The sequence below is a fragment of the Nothobranchius furzeri genome, chromosome 11, assembly GCF_043380555.1.
Source record: "Nothobranchius furzeri strain GRZ-AD chromosome 11, NfurGRZ-RIMD1, whole genome shotgun sequence".
In the NCBI taxonomy this organism is placed as follows: Eukaryota; Metazoa; Chordata; class Actinopteri; order Cyprinodontiformes; family Nothobranchiidae; genus Nothobranchius; species Nothobranchius furzeri.
Genome location: NC_091751.1, coordinates 60,648,719 through 60,674,536, shown reverse-complemented (window position 1 = coordinate 60,674,536; position 25,818 = coordinate 60,648,719). Strand labels below are relative to the sequence as shown.

General features: G+C 44.1%; 1 protein-coding gene across 7 annotated transcripts in view; it reads right to left on the bottom strand.

Annotated features, from left to right (window-relative positions):
• The window catches only part of astn1 (astrotactin 1), a 556,409-nt gene that overhangs the window by 43,911 nt on the left and 486,680 nt on the right, over positions 1-25,818 (bottom strand). For all 7 annotated transcript variants that reach the window (XM_054746696.2, XM_054746699.2, XM_054746711.2 and 4 more), the window contains 3 exons: positions 23,227-23,504; positions 22,412-22,545; positions 21,795-21,946 (listed from right to left, as the gene is read on the bottom strand). In XM_054746696.2, coding sequence (XP_054602671.1) covers positions 21,795-21,946; positions 22,412-22,545; positions 23,227-23,504 — 564 coding nt within the window. The remainder of the gene's footprint in view (positions 1-21,794; positions 21,947-22,411; positions 22,546-23,226; positions 23,505-25,818) is intronic.

Here is a 25,818-nt window from a genome sequence, read left to right as displayed (position 1 = left end):
CCATGAGCTTCTAGCTTTCGACAAAAGCGTCTGCTAAACACATAAACATAAAAATGTTCTAACGTTTCATTTCCATCCACCTGTTAGTAGGTCCCACACAGATTATGTCATGCTAATAGAAAAAAAAATAGAAATTACGACAATAAATCCTGCCAATTTAAATATTTTCACAATGCTGGAACTTCATATAATGCAGTTTCATGACATGTATTTAAAAAAATCAAACTTCTCATACAAGACGCCCCTTTCACAAGTGCAAATAACACATGATTCATGTTGCATTTGCGTATGGAGGAATGGAAGCAATTTAAATCACCTCAGACTATATTGATATTATCATTCAAATAATCTCCAGTTAAAAGTTTGTTGGCACAGAGTAAGTAATAGCAAATGGGGCGTGATGCAGCCATAGAGGCTGAGATATTTCAGCATAATGATTGGACACCTACCTTCCTGTCTACAGCAGTGAGAGGGCTGTGTTTTACAGCAAAAGCAGCACAGAGAAAAGCATGTTCTGAACCGGATGAACTGAGAGGTGGGAGTGTGTGAAGTGGGTGGCCTGTGAGTGTCGGCAAGATGGAAACAGAAGGTTTACAGTGCAGATGCTGAATGCACAAACGCACAAATTCCTCCTTTAGACTTAATTGGTTGTTTGGTCTCCGTTCTTCATCCTAGAACAGGTTCTACCATGGGCTGCCTGGGTATTCATCCACTTCTGCTGCAGCTAGTTAAAATAAGCCGCTTGTTTTTATTGAAAGCTGCCTTAAACACACACACACACACACACACACACACACACACACACACACACACACACACACACACACACACACACACACACACACACACACACACACACACACACACACACCAACATATGCACACTGGGAGCAAAGCTTGAACAAACATTTGGACCCAGTCGTCTTTCTTTCTAAGAGACCAAAAAGTCTTCAATAACAACCGCCACCGGATCATAATGCATGTTCACACGAACAAGATTGTTGTCAGATTTGGGACAAAGAACATCCCACTTCACGCAAAGACGTAATCGTTGGAAAGAGAAGGATGAGATGGTTGAATGACCAAAATGCACAACTTTATCGCAAATCCCAAACTGCTGCATTTGAAGCACGTATTCTGGAGCTGCATTTGCGTCACTACAGTGTAATTAATATCTTCAGAGGGGAGATAAAAATTCCTCACAATCTGACAAAAAGCACATCTGACCAATTGACAGGCGTTGCCGTGAGAACCGTTGCATGATAACCATGAATTTAGCCAAATGCGTCAAAAAAGAATGCTACACTTTGAAACTAGCTGGACAAAGGCAACACTTGAGTGACTCTTAGGAGCTCGTCAATCCTAGTAAACAACCGCACAGCTCTAACTTCATTTTCATCCCATTAAAATAAGGTGAACTCCCCTCCCTTAAGGACGATTCACACGAGCAGCATCTTTAAGTGCTTCTGGAGCGCCCAGGGTCCTTGTCAGGTGTTTATCTCCAATAACAGATATGTTTCCTCTACCAATCTGTCAGTTCACGCCGCCTTGCTCCAGATGTTTCACGACCTTGCGTGCCTTGTAAAGCACAATTGTGATACCATTTGATTCAAATCATGAAAAAGCTTTATGAAGTCATTCTAAATGGATCCATCACACACAAATACATTTTCCTTGTCCAAAACCCTTTGACGTTAACATAGCCTTGAACTCAAGAGTTCATTCTAAAGTGTTGACCGCATTCCTTGATTAGACAGGGAAGACGACAGGATCATGGTCAGTTTTTAAAAATTACTTATTTATAAGCAACCTTTGATGCTGTTCTGATGATCTGGGAGCTTGAACCCAAGACCTTTGTGCTGCTTGGTGGCAGTGCTGACCAACAGGGCCAAAGAACAGATGAATGGGACTAAATTGAATGAATAAAACTAACCATTTTATTGTCACAATAGTTAAAAATCTTAAAGATAGTCTCTAAAAAGTATTTTTCCCATTTTTTAATGGAACTTTTCATTTCCAATGACTTTTCGTCTTCAAGTGAAATATATAAATATTTTAAAGAGACTGTGTGTAGTTTTTACTCTTAATCTCTGGAAATATCCATCGAAATGTTGTTGAAAATGAATAAAATGATGTCCAGTCATTGAAAAATATTGGCAGCTTTGTAACATATAACCATAAAAATCAGGTCTAAATTACATAGGGCACTGGTCTCAGTCATTGGGCCACGCCATATTAGACACCATGTTTCTTCTGTCTGGCATGGGGCCCTGCACCTCTCGATGATGTCACACTAGATGATTGGCTGGTTGTACAACCTACGGTTATGAGTAAGTAAGAAACAAACATTTAATAAGGACCATCAAACCCTGAGGAGGTATGCCGAGGTTACATGCTTTCTGCTCCACAGGTAACAACATTTGCCCAAATGTTTTATAAACTAGCGACAGTAACAGTGATATGGTGTAAAACTACCCTGAAATGCAAGTACTGCCCCCTAGAGCCAGGAAACTACACACTGCTACTTCCAGGGATAGGCAATCCTGCTCCTGGAGTGCCAGTATCCAGAATGGTTTAGGTTTTTTTCTCTTCCAACACACCCAAATTAAGTCAGTAGGTGATTAACCGGCTTCTGCAAAGCTTGATAACTTGGTTAACAGTTGAATCAACCATTAAATTAGGTGTGCTGGAGCTCATACAAGTTGGATAGGAACACTCAAGGACCAGGATTGCCTATCCCTACTTTAAGCCATCCAGCCATTCATGCATCCCTTTTCTGCCACTTATCTGTGGTCGGGCCACAGGGGCAGGGTAGCTCTCCCCAGCTAATTGGGCCAGCTCCTCTGGGGGAATCTTAAGGCATTCCCTGGCAAGCCGAGAGACATGATCTCTCCAGCGTGTCCTGGGTCCTCCATTAGTTCTTCTCCCGGTTGGATGTGCCCGGAAAACCTCGCCAGGGAGGCATCCAGGAGGCATTCTAACTAGATGCCCAAGCCACCTCAACTGGCTCCTCTCGATGTGGAGGAGCAGCGGGTCTACTCCAAGCCCTTCCTGGATGACCAAGCTTCTCACCCTATCTCTAAAGCTTGGTTTATGCTTGACGCTTCCGCGAGGTTTGCAGGGCTCTGCGCGGCAAAATTGCGTCATTTTAACAACCATGCCCCTCCACCGCACCTCCGCACGGCCCAAAACTTTCTGCACCGCGCACCTAGGATATATTCTAACCACACAAACGGTCGGACGCGGAAAAACATGGCGGACTGGCAAGAACTAGCATGGCAGAAGTTCGTAAATACAGACATTTGTATGATTCAGCCATGGACATAATTTTCACTTTAGAAGTGAGGGGGATGGGGGGGTATCTTTACAGTGTGCTCTAATGGGAAACAGGCTTCAACACAAACAATTGTTTTCCGCTTGGTCCTAGAGCTCAACCAGTGTCAATTTAATATAGCGTAATATTGTTTTTGGATGGTATAAAGTGCAGGGGTCAAACCTTGACTTTGGAAAAAGTGGGGGGGACATGTCCCCCCTGTCCCCCCCTAAAATTACGTCCATGGATTCAGCTCTCAAAGATCACCGTGATCAACATGTTGTTAATAATTCTTGGAGAGAAATAACTCGCACTGTCGGAAAAGACGAGGACGCTGTTAAAAATGCTGGAATGCCATGTTGTAAACAACAGTAATTTACTTCTACTATGGTGTAGTGTTGGATGCATGCCGTAGAGCTCCATGCTGCCCCCTACAGTTTGGGAGAATATTGGTTCACCGCAGAGACAAGCCGCATGAACCATAAACGCTGCGAGTTGTGAAGTGCGTTCCATCCGCGAGCCGCATCACCAACCGGAAAGTAAATGCGTCAAGCATAAACCAAGCTTAAGACAGAGCCCAGCCACTCTGCGGAGAAAACTCATTTCAGCTGCTTGTATCCGTGATCTCATTTTTTCAGTCACTACCCAAAGCTCGTGCCCATAGGTGAGGGTAGGAATGTTGATTGACCGGTGAATCAACAGCTTTGCCTTCTAGCTCAGCTCTCTCTTCACCACGACAGACCGGTAAAACACCCGGATCGCTGCAGACGCAGCACCAATCCGCCTGTCAATCTCCCAGTCCGTCTTTCCCTCGTGAACAAGACCCCGAGATACTTAAACGCCTCCACTTGAGGCACGACCTCGTCCCTAGCCCGGAGTAGGAATTCTACCTGTTTCTGACTCAAGCCCATCTGGTCTAAGATTTAGCGCTGATTCTCATCCCAGCTGCTTCCCCCTTCGCCAGTCAATTCAAATGTGAGTTTGCTATTATGTGATTTACTGATACCTTTCTTCTTACTTTTCATTTGCAGTCGACATGATTATTGAGCTCACCAGGAATAATTGGTGTTGTTATTGAGTAATTTTAATCACTTTTGCACACAAAATGCTAGTTTCTGCTATTCACTTCCAGGAGAATTACTGCGCTGGTACAAATGGCTTTTTTCTCACTTGTCAAATTCTGGGGAATACGGAAATAGACAACATTTCACTCAGAGGTGGAATATCCCTTTAAACTCTTTCCTACTTCTGAGACGCATGAATCACATGTCACTGAAAGGAGGATGTCATAGAAACATGGACAATACACTTGGACAAATGTGAATTTTAGTAAAAGTGTCAATGTTTTTGTTTTTTTACATTACACCAATGCACCTACACAATAGTTATCCTCTGGACATTTGGGTTTTGAGTCATGACCTGTTTCTACCACAAAATAAAACCATTTACCAAACCTGATCACGTGCCATGAGCAAGTACTCTGACTGACTAAGGCCGTGGTATTCAATTCTGGTCCTGGAGGGCCGGTATCCAGCATGTTTTAGTGGTTTCTCTCCTCCAAAACACTAGAATCAGTGGCTGAATCACCCTTGCAGAAGCTCATCAGGCTCTGCAGAAGCCTGTTAATCACGTGCTGATTGAAATCAGGTGTTTAAACAGGATTAAAACTAAACTGATAACTGAACTGAATATCCTGGACCGAGGCATCACCATTAAACTTGACCTAGGAGCCAAAGTTTGATGATTGATTCACCTTTTTATTTCAGTTTTTGTCATTTCAAAATAATAAAGCTGCATTTTTAATACTCGTAAAAAAAAAAAAAACCTTCCCAACCATGTACCTGATGAATTCTGTCCTTTCTTGAAAAATTAGTGTTCATTTGAAGACCATATTATTGATCACAAGGAATAAAAGAGATTGCATCATGTTGCATAAATTCATATTCTGTTAGTTTACTCTTTAATACTAGCTGACTGTGGTTTAAAACCACTGTAATGTAACTTTAATAAAAACATTTCTTTCTTTAACTGACAACAATTACTAAAATCCCATTGGCTGTTTTGCAAAGCTTATATCAGAAAAGAACCTGACCCGACTGAGAATGAAACTGGTCTTAGACCTCAACCTCCGTAAAAGGGTTTTCTGAAGAATTTACGACGGACAACTTCAATCTTCAATTATTTTATTTGTTGGAACGTTTCCAGGACTTATTGGAGACTTATGTGGGTGACGGTGGCACAGGAGTTAAGTGCTCGCCCCGTAATCGGAAGGTTGCAGGTTCGAGCCCCGCTCAGTCTGTCGCTGTCGTTGTCGTTGTGTCCTTGGGCAAGACACTTAACCCACGTTGCCTGCCGGTGGTGGTCGGAGGGACCGGTGGCGCCAGTGCTCGGCAGCCTAGCCTCTGTCAGTGCGCCCCAGGGCAGCTGTGGCTACATCGTAGCTCATCCCCACCAGCGTGTGAATGTGTGTGTGAATGGGTGAATGACTGATTGTGTTGTAAAGCGCCTTGGGGGGTTCCAGGACTCTAGAAGGCGCTATATCAAATACAGGCCATTTACCATTTACCATTTACCAGCAGCAGTTCAATAAGGGTCAATACATTCATTAGAACATAATTATTGTTATCATCTAAAATTTTAACCCCAAATTGTAGAAAATCTATTGTGCATCTAATTTTTGAAGATTGGAGGCCATACCCTGACCACGCACGAGGGATTTAACATCTCCTACCTCTGGGCTGCTAGCCTTAACCTAGACAAAAGGAACCATGAGGAAGTGTCAGTTGTGTTTGTGTGGGGACATAACTGTGTTTACTGATGGGACTCTGAAGACCACTGACCCTTGAGCAAACCTTGCCCTTGTCGGGTGATTAAAGCGGATACACCTTTGGACAGCCTCCAGCTCTGGGGATGTTTGCTTTCCCTGGGAATGCTGCAGCTGAGGGGTGCCCTGACTTAAAGCAGACTTCCAAATTGTGATGGCTCCACACATCTGCTGAGGACCCTGCATATTCGTGAGTGAACGTCTGTGCTCACGCTATGATCTCACCTTGTGTGCCTGAAGCTTGTTAAGGGAGAAATTACAGCACAAACAAGCTGTTGTCGGCTTCAGATCCAGCCGAGGCTTGGACGCTGTAACGCTCAGCTGCATCTTTGTAGACTAATCTAGCATTACCGAACCACAAACAAGGAAAAGAATATACAAATGCAACTGTGCAGCTGTCAACAAGTGTAAGCTTTGTGAATAAACAATACAGTTCTGAGGAAGTTTTGCAAGACACATCTGTTTCTGATGAATCTTTGAAGAAAGGGAAGAAATTTGATGTTTCATTTGTTTATTTTAAATAGATATATAAATATTTTCCCCCCATAATGTTTAATAAACAGATGATCAGTAGCGTCTGCTTAAGCTCTTTTCCAGAAAATGGATTGTCTGATTTCACAGTCCCTCTGGAATTTATTTTATGAGCAGTTTATGGATTCACTTCAGGAACAAAATACATTTTTTTTGCTCAGGGAAGTAACATCCAACAGTTTGTGAGAGCAGCTCCAAAACAAATACTGCACTACCAAACAAAATCATTGTTTGTTTGACTGTAAAATTTTGTTGCTCAGCAGTTTAACATATATGAGATATAATAATATATATAATATACATCACTGGTGGGGTTTTCTGGGCACGTCCAACCGGAAGGAGACCTAAAGGGAGACCCAGGACACGTTGGTGGGACTATGTCCCTCACCTTGCCAGGGAACGCCTTGGGGTTCCCCCGGAAGAGCTGGCCGAAGCGGTCGGGGAGAGGGAAGTCTGGGCCTCACGACTTAGGCTACTGCCCCCGTGTGCGTGTGTGTGTGTGTGTATATATATATGTATATATATATATATATATATATATATATATATATACATACATATATATATATATATGTATAAAGATTTTCTCACTTGGAAGGTTTGTAAAATAGTTCAGTAAAAATTCAGGGATGAAAAAAGAGAGTTGGCCTCATGTTAAACTAGATGAATTAATTAGAGATAAGATTTCTGGGATGAGAAAAGCAATGGAATTGTTGGAACAGGAGATGAAAGATGACAGAGTGGTGAAGGAGAGGCAGCCAGGGAGGATTATCTGCTAAGAAGTCAGCTCATGTGAGACAGATTCTCTTAGATGACAGAGAACAGACAGCTGTGCAGCAAAGCTTCCTCCTTCTAAACTCTGCTCATGTCTTACGGCTTCCTTCTCATCCCTTTTGCTAGTCAATACATCCCCTGCTCTCTGCCATTTTTGCCAGTGTATTCCACCTCATCATCAGTCATTATCTGAACTGAGATAGTGGGAAGATGTGATAAATGTCTCCTACTTCCCCTCTACACTCCTCTAGGTTTAATACAGCCCAGCTACACAAACCAGAGCTGGGAAGCTTTCACTGAGTGCAATTAAAGCTGCACTGTTCAATTTCACACATCAGAGGGTCTAAATGGTATTGAGAGGGAACTACTAAAAGTTTTGACAACCGCAATACCGTGAAGCTATGGAATGCTATTTTGGTAAACCGTGCAATTTTCTGGCCTGTTATCCTCCTTTTGTCTGTTGGGTGTGAAGGAGGCAAGGAGGTTCAAATGTTTTAGGGAGCTGAACTTTCTCTGTTGCCTCATTTTATTTTTCCAGAGGGTGGATGTGTTTGGTTAACTCACAGCTAACATGCATTTGTACTAACGAGTTATCTTTGCATCATTCTCCATCTGTGTGAGGTATTCATGCCTTCCTTTTTAAGCTGTTGCTGGTCGGACTCAAGCAGACGTTTATGTGAAACATTTATGAGTTAATCAGTGATGTAATAGCCCCCATATTGTTTTAGGGTCTATGGTTTTTACGTCTATTTGAACCGCTGTCATTTCCTGTTTATATCTCCTAATTTGGTTTAATTTAGATCTGGTTTAATTATGTTCTTTGCTGTTTTTCTTTGTTTTTAAATCCTTCATTTTCTGTTACATGGTGCCAGTGGCTATCTGCCTTCATTTTGTTCAGCTTTTAGGAATTTTTAAAATCTTGCTTTTGCAGTTTACCTTCCTGTTGTGGCTCGTTCCCATTACATATGTTCCCTTATTGCTAAACAAACTCCAGATTGCAATGGCATCACCTATTTATGAGCTCTCATTTACTAACCTGCATCCACACACCCAATCAGCACCATCAGTGTGTCTCTCTGCCCCTTTGGTAATGCATTCGGTAACGTTTTCTTACCTTTAACCCTCCCACTGTCCTAATGGGTGTGACCCCGCGAGGAAAGTTGACCAGAGCAGGATTGGTGGTTTATCCCGTGGGTCCATGTGGCGGGGGTGAGGAGTGAGTGCCACCTCACCCCCGCCACGTGGACCTCAAGGGATAAACCACCAATCCCGCTCAATGGTCAAATTTCCTTGTGGGGTCACCCATAAAGACAGTGAGAGGGTTAAACAAAAATAAAAATATTAAGGGCTAATGGACTACTTCAGTATTACACTTTGTTTTCGCAAAAGGAAAGGAAAGGAGAGGATTAAATTTATTTCCTGTCCATTGTGGCCTAGTTCTTGGTTCCTCTGCATCTAGATCCGGCTCCTTGTTTGTACTAACAAAATGTAGGCATTGCATGAAAGTATGAATGAATGAAGGAAACTAGGAATGTGTAGTGGTGAAATTCTGGCGATACAATACGTATCACAATACAGGGGAGACGATACAATACATCACGATATTTTGCAATACATTAAGTCAGACGTTATTAGCGATTTTCTGACTGAATTGATTGAAAAATTCAATAAACAGTCCAAACTGATACTTAACATGTTTAACATGAGGTATCTGAACCATAATAGAGGGATTTAAAATTCAACTGTGAAAATAAAACCCATTGCACGCTGCTGCCAACTAGTGGTCGGCGTTCGAATTGCACCAAAAGAAAATAAATTACACTGATGTTTGCGTGTAAATTCTTCCAAAAATAAAATATATGGCTTTTTAATATCAATGTAATATCGCTGGAAAAAATATCACAATATATTGCCATATCGATATTTTCTTACATTCCTAAGGAAGCATTTTATTTAAGTGTAATGCACAAGTGCCCAGCCTATACACACTTTTAACACTATTTAACAAAGAAAGAGGCCATACATTTACAAACACATTTACACAACAGGATAAAGTACTCTTTGGTGTGTTCTTGCTGTGTTGAAATTCTAATTCCATCTTTTAGTTCTTTTTAAAACACAGAAAGGTTTTCTTTACCTGCAACGTTTCGTTTACGGCTGCAAACTTCGTCAGGCTGACGCTGAGAGCGGGCAGCAGAGGGCGACAACGTCCTCTGCTGCCCGCGGATTAACGGAGAAGGAAGTGACGCCACCATCAGTGTCAGCCTGACGAAGTTTGCAGCCGCAAACGAAACCTTGCAGGTAAATAAACCCTGTCTGTGTTTTAAAAAGAACTAAAAGATGGAATTAGGATAAAGTAACATTTTGTCTAGAAACCCACACTCTCACAAAATTTAGCAAACAAAAGTTTCTTTGTCAAAAAGCCAATTTAACATGTCAGATAGCTAAAACAAATCACAATTTTTATGCTGAATCTTTTCAAACAGACATTCTCAGATCATTTTACGGTAGACAGCCAAACCAAAAATAAAATTAATCTTCAACAACATCTAAATCACACAAACAGACCTGTTGCTTGTCAAATAACCCTTTGTATCGCCCCACCTCAAACAGCCTCGTCTCGTCTCGTCTTCCTCCGCTTATCCGGGTCCGGGTCGCGGGGGCAGCATCCCAACTAGGGAGCTCCAGGCCGTCCTCTCCCCGGCCTTGTCCACCAGCTCCTCCGGCAGGACCCCAAGGCGTTCCCGGACCAGATTGGAGATGTAACTTCTCCAACGTGTCCTGGGTCGACCCGGGGGCCTTCTGCCGGCAGGACATGCCCGAAACACCTCCCCAGGGAGGCGTCCAGGAGGCATCCTGACCAGATGCCCAAACCACCTCAACTGGCTCCTTTCGATCCGGAGGAGCAGCGGTTCTACTCCAAGTCCCTCCCGAATGTCCGAGCTCCTCACCCTATCTCTAAGGCTGAGCCCGGCCACCCTACGGAGGAAACTCATTTCGGCCGCTTGTATCCGCGATCTCGTTCTTTCGGTCATTACCCAAAGCTCATGACCATAGGTGAGGATTGGGACGTAGATCGACCGGTAAATCGAGAGCCTGGCTTTCTGGCTCAGCTCCCTCTTCCCCACGACAGATCGGCTCAGCGTCCGCATCACTGCAGACGCCGAACCAATCCGCCTGTCGATCTCCCGATCCCTCCTACCCTCACTCGTGAACAAGACCCCGAGATACTTAAACTCCTCCACTTGAGGTAGGACCTCTCCCCCGACCCGGAGGTGGCAAGCCACCCTTTTCCGGTCGAGAACCATGGTCTCAGATTTGGAGGTGCTGATCCTCATCCCAGCCGCTTCACATTCGGCCGCGAACCTACCCAGCAAGAGCTGAAGGTCAGAGCTGGATGAAGCTAGGAGGACCACATCATCCGCAAAAAGCAGAGACGAGATTCTCCTGCCACCAAACTCGACACACTCCACACCACGGCTGCGTCTAGAAATTCTGTCCATAAATGTGATGAACAGAACCGGTGACAAAGGGCAGCCCTGGCGGAGTCCAACCCTCACTGGGAACAGGTCCGACTTACTACCGGCTATGCGGACCAAACTCACGCTCCTCTGGTAAAGGGACTGAATGGCCCTTAACAGAAAGCCACCCACCCCATACTCCTGGAGCGTCCCCCACAGGGTGCCCCTGGGGACACGGTCATAAGCCTTCTCCAAATCCACAAAGCACATGTGGATTGGTTGGGCAAACTCCCATGCCCCCTCCATCACCCTTGCAAGGGTATAGAGCTGGTCCACAGTTCCACGGCCAGGACGAAAACCACATTGCTCCTCCTCTATCTGAGATTCAACTATCGATCGGACCCTCCTCTCCAGTACCTTGGAGTAGACCTTTCCAGGGAGGCTGAGGAGTGTGATCCCCCTATAGTTGGAACACACCCTCAGGTCACCCTTCTTAAAGATGGGGACCACCACCCCGGTCTGCCACTCCCTAGGAACTGCCCCCGATGACCACGCAATGTTGTAGAGACGTGTCAACCATGACAGCCCTACAACATCCATAGCCTTGAGATACCCAGGACGAACCTCATCCGCCCCCGGGGCTCCGCCGCTGTGTAGTTGTTTGACTACCTCAGCAACTTCTGCCCCCGAGATCGGACAGTCCATCCCCAGGCCTCCCAGCTCTGGTTCCTCCTCGGAATGCGCATTGGTGGGATTGAGGAGCTCCTCAAAGTATTCCTTCCACCGTCCGACTATAGCCTCAGTTGACGTCAGCAGCTCCCCATCCCCACTGTAAACAGTGTGAGCGAGTTGCTGCCTTCCTCTCCTGAGGCGCCGGACAGTTTGCCAGAACCTCTTTGGAGCCGATCGATAGTCTTTCTCCATGGCCTCACCAAACTCCTCCCACGCCCGAGATTTTGCCTCGGCAACTGCCACTGCTGCACCCCGCTTGGCTATCCGGTACCTGTCTGCTGCCTCCGGAGACCCACAGACCAGCCACGCCCTGTAGGCCTCCTTCTTCAGCCTGACGGCTCCCCGAACCTCTGGTGTCCACCAGCGGGTACGGGGGTTGCCACCACGACTGGCACCGGCCACCTTACGACCACAGCTAGCAACAGCCGCCTCGACAATCGCAGAGTGGAACAAGGCCCACTCGGACTCAATGTCCCCCACTGCTCTCGGGACGTGGTCAAAGCTCTGCCGGAGGTGGGAGTTGAAGACCGTCTTGACAGGTTCTTCTGCCAGGCGTTCCCAGCAGACCCTCACTATGCGTTCGGGTCTGCCAGGTCTACGCGGCATGTTCCCTTGCCATCTGATCCAACTCACCACCAGGTGGTGATCAGTTGACAGCTCCGCCCCTCTCTTCACTCGGGTGTCCAAAACATACGGTCGCAGGTCAGATGATACGACTACAAAATCTATCATCGACCTGTGACCTAGGCTGCCCTGGTACCAAGTGTACCGGTGGGCATCCTTATGTTCGAACATGGTGTTCGTTATGGCCAAACTGCGGCTTGCACAGAAGTCCAATAACAAAACACCGCTCGAGTTCTGATCAGGTGGGCCGTTCCTCCCAATCACACCCCTCCAGGTCAAGCTGTCATTGCCCACGTGAGCATTGAAGTCCCCCAGCAGGACAATGGAGTCCCCTGATGGAGCACTATCTAGCACTCGTCCCAGGGACTCCAAAAAGGGTGGGTACTCTGAACTGATATTTGGCCCATACGCACAAACAACAGTCAGGACCCGTTCCCCGACCCGAAGGCGCAAGGAAGCTACCCTCTTGTCCCCCGGGGTAAACCCCAACACACAGGCAGAGAGTCTCGGGGCTAACAAAAAGCCAACCCCAGCCCTCCGCCTCTCACCCGGAGCAACTCCAGCAAAGTAGAGTGTCCAACCCCTCTCCAGGTCTCGGGTTCCAGAGCCAATGCAATGTGTCGACCTCAAACAGCAAGAAGCAAAACCCCAAAGGTCGCAACCTTCTTTTTAAGTTACCCACAACGTAAGGCTCCATCACATAATGGTCTTAAAACTGAATTTAGGTTGTTGGTTTTGGCTTTTTGAGCATTTACGCTTGTCTTTATAGATCTGAAATGTTGCTAAAATGTTATAATTGTGCTCTGCAACGTATTTAAAAATAAAGATGTACTGTTTGTTTATGAAAATATTACTAAAACAGCATTTGACCAACGTAAGTATGTAACTATTGTGAAGATAACTGGCAGTGATTCAGATGAAAACACACCAGGTTTCTTTTTTTGAACATCTTTGTTACGTTCGTACTGTGTTGGCTTTCCAAGTTCATTTTCTGCAGGCAGGAGAAAATCACCCTCTGCTGCCCACAGATTAAAGGAAGTGACGCCATCAACACCACGCAGTTGCTCTGACGAAGGCGGCAGTGACCGTCGAAACATGTCAGAAAAGGTAACAACGAACTCTTTATCACTCTGTGCTTAACAAACAACCAGCTTGTTTCATTAATTTGTTTTTATTGTTTTTTTTTTTTTTTTGGCTGACTGAATTGGTAAAAGTTTTCTAATTGGACCAATCAAACAGGGTTTTATTGTTCTATATCAGTGCCTTTTGTTTGTGAAAAAAAAACTTCCTCTAGTATCACAAAATTTACATTATGCATGCATGTGCAGGACCATCTGCTGTTTGCCATTTTCTCTCATTAGCAGCAACTGTACAACAGTTGTAGATTCAGTGTAGCAGACTGGGTGTTACCTGGTCACGCTTTTACATATGGTCAGGTAAAATACTTCAGGAAAGCATGAAAGTGACTTAATCTATTGTACCGCAAACCTTTTTACATATATATTTCTTAGACTACAAAATTTTCATTAAAATATTTCAAGAGCATTTTAATTCTATGGTGTTCTAGAGAAAGATTTAATGTTGTAAGTTACACCTGTGACCACCTGTATCAGGATTATTCTTAGAGCATCCCTTACAGCAGTGTTTCATATGTTTGGTTATTTTACAAACCTTTTTGTTATTCCAGCACTTTATTTTAGCCTTTTTGGCTCAAGGATCAATATGGTTGTTTAAGTTTTAGCTTAATCTGTTTCTTTTTGTTTCTTGTAAGTCTAGAAAATGTACTTACACAAGAAGATGTTTTTAGTGTTTAATGAACTTTGATAGTCAATTAAAGCTGTTATAGCAAATTAGGAAAACAAATGAGCTTTAAACATGTTTTCATGTCTTTTAACAAAGTTCCAGCAGCATAACTATAAATAAATTATGGAGACTAAACAAAAAAAAAAAAAAAAGAAAAACATTGAATGAAGTGGTTCTCTCACATTTGTCTAAAAACCTCCACAAATAACACGTTTCAGACCGAAAGCAATTATTGGACCAGCCGGTTGTCGGTCTTGCTGAACTGCAGCACTTCCACGGGTCCTCCAGTCATTACACACTCGAGTATTTAGCAGCAGAACACCACTGGTGTGAGAGGTTCAGCCAGCTGCTACCACTCCAACTTTAGGACAAACTATCAGAGTCCTAAAAAGAAAAGCATCTGAAGTCACGGACAACAAAAGACGTTTGGACTTAGGAAATGACGACTGATGTTTAGCGCTCTCTCGTTTCCTCTGGTAATGCATGTTCTGGTTCCAGCTGAAGCATCTCAGGGAAGATACCCGAGGGGAGGGGTGAGTGCTCTTTGACCTAGCTTGTTCTGCTAATTTCCTACAGCTTTAAGATGCATCATTAAAAGAAGTTTATTTTAATAAATACATTCTTTTCATTTTTCACAGTGTAAAATCAAATGCATGAAAATTTATACTAGAGCATAAAACTGCCTTTGTCCTCAGCGTTTATCACTTTGACAGTAAGACAGTGTTAAACTAAAGGTCACCTTACCCATCATTGCTTCCTTGACTTTAACTTTTAGTAGCTCTCCTAAAAACACTGTTAAATAGTCTAAACCACAGATGCTTTACTGTCTCTGTGGTCTCCGTTTATTTACATTAATTACAAAGAAAAGGACCTGAAGCATGGTTTCTAGAAGTAAAGACGGACCACTGCTGCAGCAAAGTGGCCAGCTCTTTAATGAGACTCCCAGTTTGTTTAGAAACCAGTGGTTGTGTGCAGCCTGAACCCACTTGTGTGACATGACAAATGTCTGTGGGATGATTGCGTCATTGCGACGTGCCGCCAAGAGCCTAAAGTGTTTAGAATTAGAAAATGTCACACAGGTGATGCTTTAAAGGCCTCTGGTACTTCACGGCTTAATCAGTGTTTGTTTGATTTATTAATTATTTAAAGAAGGAATAATATTTAATGAATTAATAACTAAAACAAACTGCCGGTTTGCAGCAGCAGTTAAATATGTGGAAAGAAGCAACGGAAACAACATGTGACAGCAGGTTATGCATCTGGTAAAAGAAACCTCCTTTTACTGCACAGCAGTCCTAAATAATCAGTGTTAGGGTGAAAATCACATGCATCAGTATTCATTTACCCAAATGCTGGTTGCATCTATACTGCTAAAATTACTTTTCTCTACACTACAGCAGCATTTGATGACATCATGAACATGTTTTGCAATTTGTTTGCAACGTGCATTGCCAGAGGAAACGAGAGCGCGCTAAACATCAGTCGTAAATTCCTAGGTCCAAATGTCTTTTGTTGTCCATGACTTCAGATGGGAGTTTTTCTTTAGTCTTTAGTGGTCTTTAGTTTCAAATGAAAGCAGCATTCTTTCATCATTAAATGAACTAGAAAATAGTAATCAAATAAACCACTGCATTGTTTTTATTTTAACATACCCTTCATGCCTGTTCAAATCTGTGCACTGTTTAACTTTTATCATAGATTTTCTGCTTATACCTGGCAACGCAGGCTTTGTAATGTATGAGGTAAGAGGAGATAATCTACACATGTACAGGAAGAAAATGCAAACTCCACTCAGAAAGGTCCCTGCTGGAGGTCTAACCGGATGTCCTTGCTGTGAGGAAATAATGCTAACACAACCCTGACTCGAACCCAATAGATTTTTCATGGCTTAACATGAAAAAAAAATACATTTCTGTTAATCAAATCTGCTTAATTATGACAGAAACATTTCTTACTGACTCCAACTGAAGAAATAAACTTAAGCAAAGTAATGTAATGGAATGAAATGACTGTTTTCCACCAAAAGTCATGTTCCCCCTCTCCTCTGATACAGAACTGGTCTGCATGAGATATGGCCTCAAGGTCTCATGCATTTGCTCCTAAACTGCTTTCTTTCCAGCTCAAGAGAAGAATGAAGAAAGGACTCTCTCCTTTTAATAAATCAAAGAAATCTATTTTAATAAAGCTAATAAAACAAAGTGTTAGTCAATAATAAGATGTGAACAATCTGTGAAATCAAAATATTAATTATTTTATTGTAGTCCTATAGAATATAATAAGTTATTATTTTTTATTTATTTATTTATTTTTTACCGTGTCCTGTCTGGCTGTGAAGCAAGCAGAATTGATGTCTGAATGCTGGTGACAAGCCTTACAGATTTATTCTCAGGTGGAGCATCAAAGCGTTTGCTTTTAATGTCATGCCTGATACTTAAAACTTTATTGTTATTGTTGTTGAATGCTTTGTAATTCCGACCAGACACGGAGACAGAGGTGAAAGAGAAAGGAAAAGAAAAGGTGGGGAGAGGGGGGGGGGGGGGGGGTTCCACAAAAATAAACAATAATGAACAAGAGTCTGCTTCTAGACCTGCAGAAAAAAAGACAAAAAAAAAAAAAAAAAAACAAAGGGACACAACAACAATACAACAAGATCAACCTATCACTGCGTCAACTTGATGAAAAGAAAAAAAATATATATATATATATATAATCAACATTGCTTAACTGAAGAATCACAATAATAAATCACAACGCATTAAGTGCCCACCATAGTCTTAAGACATGTGTTGAACGTGCCCAAGCCCATACTTTGAGAGCACCATGTGCGCACCTGTGTGTGTACACGCGCTTGTTTATTTAAGGTTTTTCTATAGGAGCGTCCAACAGAGAGTGTGAGGGACCACAGATCTGCCCCCCAAAGATGGGCAGGAGACGGGGGGAGCTCCAAGTCCCAGAGATCCAGGCGCTGCCCCAGAACGCAGGAACCCCAAGGAGACTGCAACCAGGAAGGCCCCCGCCCCCCTCGAGAGGCACAGAGGATCGCCCCGGGGGGCCACAACCAGCAGCCGGCAGAGTCTTTGGAGATATCAGCGGCCAGCCCACAGGCCCGCCCGCAGCCTCCCACCCCCTAGCCGGCCGAGCCCGGGAACCAGCGACCCGGGACCCAGGGGTGACCACCCCCGCCGGGGACCCAGCAGAGCCCAGGGACCCAGACCCCACCAGGCAGCCACCGGGATCTAACAGGCAGATGCCAAAATCTTAAACCCCCAGACCCGGTTGCCACGAACACTCAGGCAGACCATGGCACAAGCCCCCACACCAGGTGTGGCAGGGGGAGGGGGGACAGAGATCTATATCATCAAGAGAAGTTCCAGGAGAGGGGAGGACCCAAAGGCCCCACCTGACGTATACAGTCATACACAAACACAGTCACACGCTCCCTCCCTCATGCTCACACATGCACATACAACCCAAGACTTACAAAAATGCACGCCGGACACCCACTCATGCTCCCCATACACACCCTATTAACTCTGGTCCCGGTACTGCTGCACATGGGGTACAACCATCACCGGTAACCAGAGTTTGACCCTTTCTGCTGGGGTGCTGATGAGCAGGCTCCCCCGCCCAACGCTGAGCACAGCAACCCACCACCCCAGACCCCAACCAGACGGCCAGATCTCCCTCCTAGCCTCCAGCCCCAGGAAGCCTAGCAACAACAGAGGTGGCTAAGACCCCTAGTCTCCCTCCGCCTGCTCCAATATAGTGTTGTGTGATCATGAGGTGTATTCCATGGCTGTGGTGAGTGGGCAGTGCGGGCATCATCCAGCATATGCCAGCTGATGCCACTGCACCACCCCACTTACACCCTCAGCCATCAGTGTCTAAGTGCGGTTTAAAATTGGAAGTGGGCACCGGCACTCGGGAGGAGGCTGAAATATCCCCCTGCCAAATGCCGTTGAATGTGCTCACTCCCAAGGCCCTAAGTGTGTGTTTGTGTGGAATGTCGTCAGTGGAAGTGTATAAGGTGCAAATAAAATTGGGGGGCAGGTTTTCACAGGAATACGGAAATGGGGTCCATACCCGCACTCCCTGACTTGCCCACCCCCCAAGGTCCTATGTGTATGTTTGTGTGATGATGTGAGGGAGCAGGAGGAGAGAAATATGCGGGGATGGGGAGGAATGGCTGGTTGGGCTTAGCCCTCCAGGGAGCCAGCTCCTCCACTGGCCCCAATAGGCACCTCTGTTGTCAAACTGCCACCCAGGGCATGGAGACCCCAGCCCATCCTGCCAGGGCCCAAAGCGGCAGCATTACAGAGCCTCACGGAGTCCGAGGGCACCAACCCAGCCCCACCCCAGCAGAATATCTATGCCCACCCCTGCATTTGCACAACTTCCAGAATATATAAGACATGGGACATCCAGGTAAGGTTGGGTCCTCCCCTTCCTGGACCTTCCCCTCCCCTGTGATGGAACGGCAGAGGAGCCAAGGTCTACCTGAGGCCCCCGAATAGTATATTATAGAATATAATAAGTAATATGACTTTAAATGTTTCCACTAGGACTGATCTCACGTAGCGTTAAGAGACGACACATTGCTTTTACTGATCCAATCAGAATCTGCCAGATCTGACGGAGGCGTGGTTTTGGTGGTGCTTGGTAAATCTGTCATCTTTTCATTCGACCATAAACCAAAACATCCGAAGTATAAAATTATGCCCACGTCATCTCTAACGCCAGTTCCAAGCGTTCTAGAGAAGTTGTCGAAGTGGCCAATCCGTAACTTTCCTCTTCAGCCAAAAGAACCAATGACAAGCTGGAAAATCTGTTGCTGTTCCAACTGCTGCAACGGTTCCTTTCAGAATAAAAGCTGAGCCATCACGACCCAGGTTTGGGTCTCGCTAGATGCCAACAAAACCGTTGTGGCCCGGAAGTATCTCACAGACTGGTCTGGTCGGCAACCGCTGCTTTTCCTACCGGCTTCGGTTCCAGAGGAGGTCAAGCTGGACCTCGACATTCCTGATCAAACGGGGACTTCCACCAGGGTATGTAGGCCGACAAAATGGCATCAAATGTGTTTATGAATCTCCTAACCAAAGCTTAACGCGAAGACATCACCTTCCCACCAGAACTAATCGTTTCTTCAGATTTGCTGGTTCTGAACAACATTCCACACTACACCATTCTCCGTCTCATTCACTTAGTTACACCATACATTTAGTGTTAAAGTTAGTCTAGTTTTAATTTGTTTAGTAATAAATCTTTAAACTTTTAAAACCTGACTCTCTCTCTTCTGTTGTCTCTGAGTTAATACGAAGCTGTTACCTAATCCCTGCAATAAAAAGTTCCAATCTTCTGGTTAAACAGTACCTACAGATCCATAAGGTAGATTTCATATTTGCTGTGGAATCTTATGTCTTATGGCTCCTGAAATAACATGTAAATTAAACCATTACAGTAAGTTTTAGGTGTTTTGTGAACAATGGGAAATAGGATTACGATTTGTTCTGAAACATTATTTCTGATAAAATGAAGTGAAAATTAAATTATTACCAGCAGTTGGTTCAAATAAAATAAAACGAGTAAAACAAATAAACATTTTTTTACCACCTTTTGTAGCATTAGTGCTAATCCTATAGCTCATAGCTAGCACATTACCACCCATATAGAAAACACTCTTCTGCTCCTTCCCCTTTGAAACAACAGTATTGATTAATACTCCTCACAGCTCCGACAAATACGGTTTATTCTCTCATTATGCTACAACAAACTTTGGGACTCACAGGGAGCTGTAACATTCTGCATTATGGATTGGGTCATTACTGCTAGAATAAACTGGGCCTGTTTGGCCAGCTTCAACTCATTTAGGGCAAGCCAAGAATCAACGTTCTCTGTCATGGGTAGTTACACCCCCCTGCTGCTGGCTCGTTAGACCACTTCCTGCTTTTAGTGCAAAGATGAGGCAAAACGTACCTTAATGGGAAAATCTATACGGAATAAACAGGGACATAAAAAGTACTTTAATAAGAAAAAAAGTTTGTTTTTATCAGATGATGGCGTGTTGTCGGGGATAGTAGTGGACAATGATTTAGTCAGATCGGCCATGATTCATTTTGTGCTGCACTGAAAACAATCAACTAATCTAGATTGAATTAAATTAAATTCTATGACGGCACCTGTCATAAGTTATGTACTGAGAATTTTATATACAGTGTTTACTGATGAACACCATCTTGTGGTGGTCTTCACAAGTATCTTATGTCTTAAAAAATCAGATTAATGCAGAAGGTACCTTTTTTTTCATTCTAATGAAAATATAGACACCTTGACACGCAACACCCCACCCCCCACCTCTAGGCCTGAGGGCAAGAAGACGTCACTGCCCCGGCGTTGACCACTGTTGCAATCTATCATCTCTCAGTCGTTATTAAACTGGGCTAAATAACGGCAAAATAAAATCTATCAGTAAGGTTAACGCATGCAGCGCTGTAGGCTGCACAAGTAGATGGAAGAAGGAGAGTAATCGATCCATCCATTTTCTTCCTCTTATCTTTAGTCGGGTCACAGGGGCTGCAGCCTAAGCAGAGAAGCCCAGACTTCCCTCTCCCCATGTCAGCCACTAGGGCCAGTTCCTCCAAGGGAATCCTAGCAGAGAAACAGTCCATCCATTGTGTCCTGGCTCTTCCTTTAGGTCTCCTCCCAGTTGGACATGCCCAATAAAACCTCATCAAGGAGGCATCTGGGAGGGCTTCAACTTGCTTCTCTCAATGTGAAGGACTCGGGACCCTCCTGGAGGACAGAGCTTTCACTCCATAAGGGAGAGCACGGACACCCTGCGGAGAAAACTCATTTTGGCCGCTTGTATCTGTGACCTCCTTTTGATCACAACCCAAAACTCGTGATCATAGACGAGGGTAGGAACGTAAATTAACCAGTAAATCAAGAATTTCACCTTCCGGCTAAGCTCTTTCATCACCAAGACAGACCAGTACAACACCTGCATCACTGCAGATGCAGCATCAAGCAACCTATCAATCTCCCGATCCATCTTTCCCTCACTGGTAAACAAGACCCTAATATACTTAAACTCTTCCACTTGGGGCAGGACGTCAACCCTAACCTGGAGAAGGCATTCTACCCTTTTCCAATTCAAGACCACGGTCTTGGATTAGGTGTTGCCAATTCTTCACACTCGGCTGCGAAACGCTCCAGCTAAAGCTGCAGATCATGGTCTGATGAAGCCAACAGGACCACACCCCCTGCAAAAAGCAGACACCTGATCCTTAGACCACCAAAACAGATCCCTCAGCACTTCTGTCCAATCCTGTCCATAAAAGTTATGAACAGAATCGGTGACAAAGGGCAGCTCTCACCGGCAACGCGGACCAAGCTCTGACACCGGTCACCGGACCTAACAGCCCGTATCAGCAGGCCTGGTACACCTGACCTATTTCATACCACTCAAATTTGTTCACATCAAAAATCTTACTTAGAATCCATGAGAAAGACAAGAAATTAGCCATGTTTAAAATGAAAAAAAAAGACACAAATTTACTGACAAATGAAAGAAGAATCAAGTTTAAAGGTTTACAATGGACAAAACAAAGTTTTAACAAATGTCCTCATGATTCATGTCACATTAACATGTTAACTATCAAATATTAGTATATTTATCCAAATTAACCAACTTCAGAGCCTGATCGAAGGCCCAACCTTTTCCAAACAGACGTACCTGTCTCAAGTTTGGAGTGGTCAGTCCTCTCCGTCACTTTCTCCTGGCTGATGAGGTAATCAACGATCCGTACACCTATTGGAGGCTCGGTGTGGTTCCACTCCATGATGACCAATGAGCTGCTGGGCTCATAGGTGTAAGACAGCTTCAGCCTGGCGACAGAGTGACAAACAGGAGATGTTGACAATCATCGTTGTAACCGACAGCTGACATCATCCTATGTAAAACCGCAGCCCCGATGAAAACAATTTCTCCATTTGCATAAACGCTTCCGTCAAAAAAATAACTCTAAAAACAAATCTGCTAGTATCTGACTGACTGTGGAGCAGACGTCCGTGCCTAAAGCACCAGGAGTTTTGTGTGCAGAAGTTTTCCCACCAGCCAGTTGATACACAGCAGCTCATTTAATTGATTAGGATACAGGCAGGTGGACTAAACCACTGACTGCTGCAACGTTTGGTCGCAATTAAATATTGAGTATCCGCAGGGGCTGATGGCACGTTACTCGACGCCACGTTAGCAGGAGACTCATTTCTGCTGATAAAACGATAGATGGCATTTGTCACAATCTGTCGGCGTGGGTTGAATTAAGAGAAGTTAATGTTATTTTTACTGACATGGGCTGAGGGAGTGGGGCGCAGGTGGGCAGTCCGTCGGTGCCGAACGCGCTGGAATCGCATCGACACCAGTCGTCGATGACGTCACCTTTGCCTGAGCACCACAGCATGCTCATCATCGCCTCCTGGAGAGCCTAGTAAGAAAAAAAAAGAAAAGTAATTTAACATATCTAAAACGGTGTGATCGGAGCAAAGGGATGAGTTTGTTGCACAATTATTCCATACAGGAAAGTTGCAGTTGCATTTTGTCTGCACAGTCAAGCATCAGCAACCGCCAAAGCTTCTGTCAATACCAGCAGCTGTGTCTGACTGCCTGAGCTTGTGGATGAATGCTCTAAAACGGGGACAGCATCGTATCGACCCTTCCTGCTGGAGGAGTAGAAGCATTATCGACGTACAATATTGATGGAGTCAAATCTCTGCGCGCTACGGCAGATCACGGCGTAGCGCGCTTGCAGCAGAGAAAGCTGTGATATTCTGAGAAGAAAACACTTCCTTGTAAAGTTCTCTGTGTCTGTGACTGGTTTAACGATGATGCCATGAGGTTTCTAGGATCTCACAGACACTCTCTCTAGAGCTGCATTGCAGGGTGACAGCTAACAGACTGTGTGATTTAATGATCACACAGCCGTAGTCACACCTGAAATATTAGTAGAGCCTTCAGGCAAAAGGTTACAACTTTGTAGCAGAAAGGATGGGAAAATACTTTAATTTGAGTAAGAAATGGCCGAAAAAAGCATGAACGTTTATCTTCCACGGGACCAGTAAATAGGCTAATCTGATCAAGATTGGTTTACCAATAGGTCTCAGTTTACCTGATAGGTCTCATTGTTGGACACCAGTTCATAGATGGGTGCAGCTTTGGTGATCTTCAACAGGACAGGTTCTGACAGCTGCCGCCCTTGCACCGCCCTGGGGCTCATGTGGCAGAGGTGACAGGAGCGCGGGCACTGGCCCTGGCTGTTGCAGTCCATCCTGACGCCAGCCGCCATGCGCTTAGCACCCGTGTCCAGGAGGCTGGCAATGTACGCCGGGTAGGTCAGCGTCCTGGGCTCCTTATCACGCTCCTCAGACTCCTCTGATGGCGAGTTACCTGGATGAAAGGAGACATCTTTAGTTTTCTAAATTTGTGCAACCTTGACACAAAAAACTCACCAAGCACCCAGAAAGAGAGAAGATGACGATGACTTTTCAACGTGAACCATAGAAAACATATCCAAACATGCTACTTTACTCATTTCGATAACCACTGCATGCTTTTAGTTAACAAGAAACAAGAATACTATCTCCTGCAGACAAATGAAAAAGAACCAAGATGCACACATTTGCTCCCAAATGCCCCTTTCATTATTTTAGAGACGTTTCATCATCTCGGCATCAGAGTGTAAACAATTGGAGCTTTGTGTTACATCTGGACTTAACAATGAAATGTTTACTCTCTATTGATGCAGCTTCTTTTATGATTTTCTTCCCTTTTCTGTGTTTAGGTTATTATGTTTGACGGAAAAACCCAAATCACAGAAAGATGAAATTCCACCAACAAGATGAGAGTTGTGTCTAATCAAAGCAAATCATAATGTTTTTTTTTAATTTTATGTCATTATTTCTTCAATTATTTGAGTTTATTAAACAGCTCATTGATAGGATGATATTCAGAGCTTTGGTTGCAGACCCAATGAACCCCAGAGCTACCTAGCTTTCTAGTGACTGTGGTCTCGACTCACTCTGTCAGTGTTGTCAGTCAAACATAGACAAGACTGAAGTTATTGTCTTTAGAAATAAGGATAGGATGGAGGTTATTGTTCCTCTTGGCTTCAGAGGAAAACAGACAAAGACTCAGGTTAGAAATGTTGGTGTCAATGATTCAGAACTGAGCTTCACTGGTCACATTAAGGCTATTCTGCGTTTTATCATCTGCATCAAATAGCATGACTCAGAGATCTCATGTCCCGACAAGACCTAGAGAAACTCGTTCTTCTCCAGTAGGCTAACCCTTTTGACTGGTCTTACCAAAAAAGCTGTGAAGCACCTGCAGCTTATCCAGAATGATGCTGCTAGAGTCTTAACAAGAACCAAGAGAACCGAGCACATCACTCCTGTTCTTAAATCTCTACACTGGTTACATTAAACTACATACACTCCATTTCAAAGTGCTTCCACTAGTTTATAAATCTCTCAATGGCATGGGGCCAGAATACATGTGAGATCTCCTTCCTGTATCCACACCCAGCAAGACTCTGAGATCCTTAGGAAACAGCCAACTGGTAGAACCCCGGGTCAGAAACAAGCATGGTGAAGCTGCTTTTAGCTACTATGGAATCAGCTTCCCCATGACCTTAAATGTGCCCCAACTCTATATTATATATTCATCAGCCTTTGAATGACTTGTATCTTACACTGCACCTTCTGCGCTGTAACTGCTCACCCAATAACTTTGTTTTTTTATCTGATGCTTAAATCTGAAACGGTTTGTGTATTTTAATTGCTGTCACATCGACTTTCTTGATATTCTTGATAGAGGAAAGCTCGCTGAATTGCCTCTGTGTATGAAATGTGCTATATAATTAAAGCTGCCTTGTCCAATCCTTCAAGAAACTGGTCTTATGCATTAAATGAGCCATTCTGTTCATCTATTTTAAGCATAACAACAATTCTGCTCACAGGACAAACATTTTTTTAAGTGTAAGTCAACTGTCCTTTAGTAAATAACTGTGGGTTTAGAATTTGGTTCTGCCGCCTTAAAAAAAGATAAACCTTAGAAAACCCAGCTGACCACATTGACCTTAATAAAACACATGCACACGCACGCACGTGCGCGCACGCGCGCACACACACACACACACACACACACACACACACACACACACACACACACACACACACACACACACACGAGTAAGAAATAGAAAATGCAGAGAAAAATAATAAAGGTGGGAAAAAAGTCAGATTTCCAAAAACAGAAAGAAAGAAAGGAAACAATATTTTATATAGCACCTCTCAAGATAAAAATCATGAGGCGCTTCACAGAAAAAAAATGTAAGTACAGTGATCCCTCGTTTATCGCGGTAGATGCGTTCCAGACCTGGCCGCGATAGGTGAAAATCCGCAAAGTAGGGACACCATATTTACAGTATTTATTTAACAGGTACGTATTCAGTATTCAGACTTTTACAACCCTCCCTTTACATAGTACTGTATTTTTACTTGTTTTTTTTAATAGTTTTATTACAAAAAGTGCATTTTATAATGAAATTGGTGGAAAAAAACAGGAATTTCTTGATATTTCGCATAGAAAAATACCGCGAATCGGTGAAAAATACCGCGAATCGGCGAATTTCCCTTGAATAAGGCTCCAAAGAAAAACGAACCGCGAAGTAGCGAGGGATCACTGTATAAACAAGATTTCT